At 41.4% G+C, this 8798-nt stretch overlaps 1 protein-coding gene across 1 annotated transcript in view; it reads left to right on the top strand.

Annotated features, from left to right (window-relative positions):
• Positions 1-2440: 2440 nt before the first annotated feature.
• LOC134354636 (xenotropic and polytropic retrovirus receptor 1 homolog) overlaps positions 2441-8798 on the top strand; it is a 411898-nt gene continuing 405540 nt past the window's right edge. The window contains exon 1 of the mRNA XM_063063679.1: positions 2441-2695. Coding sequence (XP_062919749.1) covers positions 2627-2695 — 69 coding nt within the window. The 5' untranslated portion in view covers positions 2441-2626. The remainder of the gene's footprint in view (positions 2696-8798) is intronic.

Genomic DNA, 8798 nt, shown 5'->3' with positions numbered 1-8798 from the left:
TGGTTCGGCACAGCCAAGAAGGGCCAAAAGGCCTGTTTCTGTGCTGTAGTTTCTATGGTTCTATGGAACATTGGGGGGGGGCTTCTTCACACAGAGAGCGGTGGGAGTATGGAATGAGCTGCCAGACGAGGTGGTAAATGCGGGTTCTTTTTTAACATTTAAGAATAAATTGGACAGATACATGGATGGGAGGTGTATGGAGGGATATGGTCCGTGTGCAGGTCAGTGGGACTAGGCAGAAAATGGTTCAGCAAAGCCAAGAATGGCAAAAAGGCCTGTTTCTGTGCTGTAGTTTCTATGGTTTCTATTATCAAATACACTTAGTTTTCAATTTAAAGGCCATGAGTTCATATCTCATCCTAAATCCTTTTATAAGAAAACCCAATGTCAACATTTATGTGGAGGTGGTCCTACACTGTCAGGGATAAAGGACAACCCATCAGACATTTTGTTTCTTTTTTTCTGAGACTGAAAGTGAATAACTTCATCTTCATGTTCACTCTTTTTTTTCCTTTCACAAAATCTTTCAATATCCCTTTTCAATTTTCTGTTTTCATTTGCATTGTTTATTGTGCTGCTTCAGTGATTTCAGCAAACTTGAAAACTAACATTTTATTCCTTTAGGTGTGTTGTGTATTTAATTTTTCAGTTATATTTAGGTAAGAAGAAGAGGAGGCCCCATACCCAAAATTGTTTCACAGCCACATGGGGAGTGATACCGCTTGCCAGGAAAGACATAATCCCACAAGAGTAAGAATTCCTCCAGAATGATTGAATATTTAGGCCTGAATGCCTGTATATAGTAGTTGTATTATCGAGTATTGTGTATGTAGTTGAGATGCATTTTCCATTTAGTTTAATGTTCTGAAGTTACAAAACCTAACAAGGTGATACTCAGATAAATAAAACTTCTGGAGAATGCCGTAACAGAGCCACATGGGGAAGTCACATGCTGCCTTCCTGAATGTATAAGCTTTGTCTCCACTTTCTTCACCCTCATCCTAAATAATTATCTTAACATCGCAAAAGACTTCCAGCATTTTATTTTGTTACTTCTCCTCTGCATAATCATATCTGTGCCTGGACAACAAGGTGGTTTAATTACTAGACTACCATGAGAAAATCTGCAGATGCTGGAAATCCAAACCAACATGCATAAAACACTGGAGGGACTCAGCAGACCAGGCAGCACCCATGGAAAAGAGTAAATAGTTGATGTTCTGGGCCAGACCCTTCATCGGATTAAATTGCTAGACTAGTATTCTATTGACCTGGGTTAATGATGCAGAGACATGATTTCAGTTTAAATTTAGTTAATTAAACACATCCCAATAAAACAACCAGTTGTCATGAAAGCCCATCTGGTTCACCAAGCTTCACTTAGGTTTACTTATTCCTACTTACTCTGCAATGCGGTTGACATGGGCAATAGATTTTTTAAGATATGACCAGATAAATATTTTATTTAATACACCTGTTCTAATACAACAAGTCATTTCTTACCTTTAACATCGGAGATGTGCCAAATCAAATTCCTTTCTTATCCAATAGGACACCTTTGGGATATTTTGAGAGTGCTGTTTGATTTTAAAGCTTTCATAAATGGATATTATTGTCACATCATATTGTTACAGGTAGAAAGAATTTCCAGCATCTGCAGAATGTCTCATATTCATGACTTCTCTTTTCTATGTTAACCTTTGAGGAAGGTGGTGGTAGGCTAACATCTCAGTCTTTCCTTTTGGTGAACGTGCTCCCATCGTATTGCTAGGGAAGAAATTCCAGTATTTACGCCCAGTGGAGAAGGATGGGTGATATATTTCCAAGTCAGGATGGTGCGAAAGGAACATGTAGGTGGGGGTACTCCAATGCACCTGCTGCCTTGCTCTGCAACGTTGATGGCGCGTCTCTGAATGCAGCTTCTTCATTCTCTGTAACAAAAAAACATCTAGTATCTTTCCTGCTGGCTGCTTTAGCTAGAAATTATCCTACCAATGAAACATTTTAAAAAGTAAGCTTTTGCTTCACTTTTCCATCATGTATACATTTACTTTGCTGCATGGTGCCCAGGGGGACTTCAATTAAGGCTGCCTATAGATTTGCTGTGTGAATCAGCAATTCAATTTATATATGTATATATAATGATAAGAACACACAGTAAAAGTGACAGCCCGAGGCCGACACTCCCATCCCAAAGCTGCCGGCGGCTTCCCAGCAGCAGCTCGGAGACCCAGGCCGGAATGAGAAGGAGCGAGGCGGTGCGGCGCTAAACCAGAACAGGTGCTATGCACCGCCCGCCGCTGCAGCGTGACTCTCTCCCTGGCCGCAGGCGGTGACGCACCGACGCTTTACAGCGACCAGCAGGGGGCGGCGGTGTGCGCGCGCGCGCGCCCTCATCCGCCCGGCGAGACCGTGCGCGGTCACTGATGAGTGTATTGTCAGTAAGATGGCGGATCATTGGTAGACAGTCGCTGTCTGTGTCCGTGTGAGGGAGGGAGCAGCACTATCAACGACAACACGCGGAGCGAACTGTTATCTCTCGCTCGGTAATGCTGTTTAGTTAGCAGATGTCCCAAAGTCACTGTTGGGATTTTTCAAATTTAAAAAGAACAATCTTCCACCAGTCATGAAATTTGCCGAACATTTATCAGCGCACATCACGCCGGAATGGCGCAAACAGTACATCCAGTATGAGGTGAGCATTGAGCCGGATGGGTAGGGGTGGATGGGTTAATAACACTGGGGACAACTCGTATCCGGGGAAAGGGAGAAGGAGGCAAGCGAGAAACTGAAGGCGATGAAGAGAAGGTGTAAGGCAGGCAAGAAGAGAGCAGGGGGACGTTGAAAAACAGTGGGCACTGACGAACGCTATGAGGGTAACAGCGACGGGAGGAAGGAGGTGAGAAGAGCAATGGGTTAAAAAGTCGGGTAAGGAAGAGAGTGGGTGAACCAGGAAAAGTGATAGCCAGGGCCCCAATGAACTGGAATGTGTGACGGGTTGAGGCACAGGTGTAGCTGGTGGGCAAGTGTAAACGGGTAGGGGTCAGGGTGACTGGCAAGTATGGGTGTGGTGGTAGAATGGGTAGAGGGGAAGAATGGATTAGGTAATAAGTAATGGTGCAAGTAGTAATGGGCAAAAGTGACAGGGTGACAGATGGATGGATGCAGGGGCAGGTAGGAGTGATGTGAAGGAGGGAGTAAGGGTTGTAGAAATGCTGGGGTGGCAAGTTGAGGTAAAAGTGAAGTAAAGGTCCCTGGGGTTATGGGTAACAATTGGGTGAGGGTGTAGTTGACTGGGTAAGGGTGAAGATGCCAAGATGCCAGGCAGATGAGTGAGCAGTTCTGATGGGCCTGTCAGGTAGGGGTCCATGTAACGGAATGAAGGTTAAGGAATAAGAGTGTTGGGATGATGGGTAAAGGTGACACATAGGAGCAACGGTGATAAGTGGTGGCAAGGGCGATGGGATGACGGGTGAGGGGCAAAAGTGATGGGGGTGAAGGATAAGGAGCAAGGATGTTAGTGGTGAAATGTTGATGGTGGGATAATGTATAGGGGTTAAGGGTGGCATATGATGACTACCAACATGAGTGATGGACTGTGTAGAGGAAGCATAAATGACAGGAGACTGGTGGGTTATGGGTGAAAGTGATAGAGGAACGAATGGATGAAGAGGCAACATTAAGGTCTTGAAGGTTAGGGACAAAGACAGAGAAGTAGTTCCTTTAGCCTGCTGAGTCTATGCCAACTATCAACACTCCATTTATACTTTCTATGTTAAAAGTGACAGGAGTATTAAGTGAGATGCAAAACTGACAAGAATACTTAATGGGGGTTATTGTAAGTACAATAGGTAAGCATGCAGAGGTAGTGAGGGCTGATTTGCAAACTGAGGGCAATAGGAGAATGATAGGTGGGGGTATAAGGGTAATGTGTCATTGTATGAGGATTACAGGTAATGCTAAAAGGTGCAAGAGTGGTGAAAAGAACATCAATATCTTTTGTAATTGCAATAATGTGCTATTGATGAGTATTTTGTAGTTTTGATACAAGTTGAAAACATGAAGTTGAATTTCTCAGTATTGCAGATATTATATTATGGTTATATTCAAATATCAGTTGTGTTGTGCATTTGAGATTTCTGATGTTTTGTTGAAATTTGAAGAAAAATGAAGAAATTAATGATTTTTGCATTTATGTGATGTTTTCATGCCCCCTTCAGTACACCCAGGATATTTTACAATTAATTAGATATTTGAAATGCGGTCACTTCAATAGTATGAAAACTGACAAAGTCTCTAACGATAAGAGAAAAAAGGAAAATTGTTTTGATCTACAGTTATATTGAATGTAGTGAAGCAGAGATCCTGTGGTTGATTTTTCCTGACCCTAGTTGGGGTTATTCAGCCACAGTCCTACTTCTGTTAACGTGAAAACAAAATTATGTTCAATAGTTGGACAGTATAATAGAATTAGATAGAATTAGATGGTCCATTAAGCTTGCACTGGCATTTTTAAGTAGATGTCCTTTAATTCTGTTTTCTTGATTTTTTCCTTGCAAATCTGATTCCTATTTAAAGCCATTGAATCTGTTTTCAACACCCTTTTGGGTAGTACATTTGTTGTGAGGTAGAGTGACGAAGCTAGTAGAACTGTGGCCTATTGGCTCAAGTGACCCAGGTTCACTCCTGACCTCCTACAATGCAGTCAGTAAAATGGTGCCAATTCCCTGTTCCTGGTACATTCCCAAAATGTGCAGGTTAACTGCAGACCATAAGTTATTCCTATTGTGCAGATGAGTAGTCAAATATAGGGGTAAATTGATGGGAATGTAAGGAGAGTAACAGGGGTAGGGCTAAAATGCATATCTAATGATGGGTCTGACTTGATGGGTTGAAGGTCTGTTTTAGTTTCAGACTCTCTGTCTGTGAGCAAAAGAAATAGAATGTTGAAACTGTTGTTGATGACTATGTATTTTACAACCTGTTGAGGCAGTGTGAGTTGGGATTGGAATACAAAATGATTGAAAGGGATGAAATTTGCAAGTATTTTTATAAAAATATGTTGAGGCAACATGCAAATCACTCTACGGGATATGATTAAATTTCACCAGAACAGCATTTGTAAGTGCATTTGACTTGATCACTAATGCACAAGTATGTGTTAATTAGGTATGCCAGACTTGACTATGCAGTTACTTATAATTCAGCAATTTATAAAGCTATGATTGTTCTAATGCCAGGTTCATTTTATCATTCTGTCATCGTTCATAATTTCACCATACCTTCCAAAATAATGTGAAATTGTTCTGCAACCAATTGCACTAAGTACAGAGTACAGAGCATAACATTTAAGAAAAAAAACCAACAAGTAACAGTGTTACAAAGTGGGTTGTATGAGGCAGATGGACAGCTTGTATTTCCACACAAAATAGTTCAAAATAAGAGAATTAGAACCTGAGTAGATTCATTTAGTTTCTTTATCACAGTTAAACACAACCAGTAGAGAGTGCCTGAGGCACATGAATCCAGTTTGTGATCTGTTACCATTGCCTTTACTTTTTAAAAACTTTAAAGATTTTTAACACTTGACATAACTTCGAGTTTTCTCTTGTTTCCATCCATTGTAGGATAACCAAAATTCTGCATTGGCAGCAATAGTAGTTGTCATTCTATGAGAGTGTGCAGAGTGTTGGAAAACTGTTCTTTATGGAAATAAATTAGAACAAATATTGATCATTAAAAAGAATAGGGGAAACGACATCTAGATTGCCTTTTGTGCCTCTTTCATCTTGTAATGGCTACCTTTTTAGTCATTTGATCTCTAGTGTTTCTACTAACCCTTTGGAATGTGAGAACACCTGGAGGAAACCCACATGGTCACAGAGCAAATGTACAAACTCCTTACTGAAACTGAACCCGGGTCACTGGTGCTGTAATAGTGTTACACTAACAGTACAACTGTGCTGCCCTGCATTTATCATGGATAAAAGGTTTTGACTGTCTATGCCTCCCATAATCTTGTAAACTTTTATCAGGTTAGCCCTTAACCTCCAGTGTCCAGGGAAAACAAACCCAGTCTATTCCAATCTCTTTGCAACTAAAGGTCTCCAAACCATGTATCATCTAAGTGAATCTCCTCTGCACTCTCCAGTGCAATCACACCCTTCACTCTATTCCACTTTCAAAAGCTCAAAATCCATTATAGTATTCAATTTCTAGAGAAGTCATGTTTTCTGAACTGTCAAACAGAACATCAGGATCTTTTGAATTGAATTGATTTTATTGCTTACATCCTTCATATGCAAGAGGAGTAAAATATTTACATTACTTCTCCATTTAAATGTGCAATTTATAGCAATTTATAATAGTATGTACAACAGTATAACATAGAAATATAGTTGTGTCAGCATGAATTAATCAGTCTGATGGCCTGGTGGAAGAAGCTGTCCAGGAGCTTGTTGGTCTTGGCTTTTATGCTGTGGTACTGCTTCCTGGATGGTGGCAGCTAGAACAGTTTGTGGTTGGGGTGATGTGGGTCCCCCAATGATCCTTCGGGCCTTTATTACACACCTGACTTTGTAAATGTCCTGAATCATGGGAAGTTCAAAACTACAGGTGCGCTGGGCTGTCCGCAGGGTTCTGCGGTTGACAGAAGTACAGTTCCCATACCAGGCCTTGATGCAGTCAGTCAGGATGCTCTCAATTGTGCCCCTGTAGAAAGTTCTAAGGATTTGGGGGCTTTTGTGCCTTTTTCACCACACAGCCGTAATGTACAGACCACATGAGATCCTTGGTGATGTTTATGCCAAGGAACTTAAAGCTGTTCACCCTCTCAACCCCAGATCCATTGTTGTCGGTAGGGGTTAGCCTGTCTCTATTCCTCCTGTAGTCCACAACCAGCTCTTTCGTTTTTGTGACATTGAGGGAGAGGTTGTTTTCTTGATACCACCGTGTCAGGGTGATGACTTCTTCTCTGTCGAGTGCCTTATTTTTATTTGAGATTAGGCCAATCAGTATAGTATTGTCAGAAAATTTAATTTACAGATTGGAGCTGTGGATGGCAACACAGTCATGGGTATACAGAGAGTAAAGGAGGGGGCTTAGGACACAGTCTAAGGGGCACCTGTGTTGAGGGTCAGAGGGGTAGAGGTAAGGGAGCCCACTCTTACCACTTGCCAGCGATCTGACAGAAAGTCCAGGATCCAGATGCACAAGGCGGGGTAAAGGCCAAGGTCTCTGAGTTTCTTGTCATGCCTGGAAGGATTTATGGTGTTGAATGCTGAACTGTTGTCCAAGAACAGCATTCTCACATACGCATCCTTCTTCTCCAGATGTGTAAGGACAGTGTGGACATGTTAACATTGGAAATGCTATATAACCACAGTTGTTGGATTGTATGATATGGTAATCTGCTTTTCCAAATATCTGAGTAAGTTCCAGGTCTTATTTGGGATGAAGGATCATTCAACTTGAGGAACAGAATTACAGACAGTAGTAGTTTATATAAAAGATAATTATAGAGAGAAAGATTCCTTCATAATTCACCAGGAGCTGGGAAATGAATGTTTAGGGATGCTATTATCACTGCTTACGAATTACATGGAGAGTTCGGTTGATGTTAGCAATTCTTTGAGCTTGTGGTTTATTTGGCTGAAACCTGAAATTGGATTGTTGCCTCGACTCATCAGGCTTGGACTTATTATCATTGACATATATTATGAACTTTGTTGTTTTGCAGCAGCAAAGAATGTTGGTCAATGTTAAAAATAAAAACAGAAGTTTTACTACAAACCCCATTTCCAGAAAAGTTGGGATATTTTCCAAAATGCAATAAAAACAAAAATCTGTGATATGTTAATTCACATGAAACTTTATTTAACTGACAAAAGTACAAAGAAAAGATTTTCAATAGTTTTACTGACCAACTTAATTGTATTTTGTAAACATACACAAATTTAGAATTTGATGGCTGCAACACACTCAACAAAAGTTGGGACAGAGGCATGTTTACCCATTGTGTTACGTCACCTTTCCTTTCAATAACACTTTTTAATCATTTTGGAACTGAGGATAATAAGTGTAGTAGATTTGCAATTGGAAATTTTGTCCATTCTTGCTTGATATAAGACTTCAGCTGCTCAACAGTCCGTGGTCTCCGTTGTCTGATTCTGCTCTTCATGATGCGCCATACATTTTCAATAGGAGATAGATCTGGACTGGCAGCAGGCCAGTCAAGCACGTGCATTCTGTGTCTACAAAGCCATGCTGTTGTAGCCCTGCAGAATGTGGTCTGACATTGTCCTGCTGAAATAAGCGTGGACGTCCCGGGAAGAGACATCGCCTTGATGGCAACATATGTCTCTCTAAAATCCTAATATAGGCCTCATAGTCAATGGTACCTTTACATTCATGCAACTCACCCATGCCGTGGGCGCTGATGCACCCCATACCATCACAGATGCTGGCTTTTGCACCTTTCGCTGATACCAATCTGGATGGTCATTTTTATCTTTGGCAGAGAGAACTCGACGCCCGTTTTTTCCGAAAACTAGCTGAAATGTGGACTCATCTGACCACAGCACACGGTTCCACGGTCTCTTGGTCCATCTGAGATGAGCTCAGGGCCCAGAGAACTCGCCGGCGTTTCTGTATAGAGTTGATGTATGGCTTTCTCCTTGCGTAATACAGTTTCAAGTTGCATTTCTGGATGCAGTCACGGACTGTGTTGAGTGACAATGGTTTTCCAAAGTACTCCCGAGCCCAGGTGGCTATAATTGTCACAGTAGCATGACGGTTTC

The sequence above is a fragment of the Mobula hypostoma genome, chromosome 12 (genome assembly GCF_963921235.1).
Source record: "Mobula hypostoma chromosome 12, sMobHyp1.1, whole genome shotgun sequence".
Classification (NCBI taxonomy): Eukaryota; Metazoa; Chordata; class Chondrichthyes; order Myliobatiformes; family Myliobatidae; genus Mobula; species Mobula hypostoma.
The sequence above is the reverse complement of the archived record's forward strand: the minus strand, read 5'-3'. Positions and strand labels throughout refer to the sequence as shown.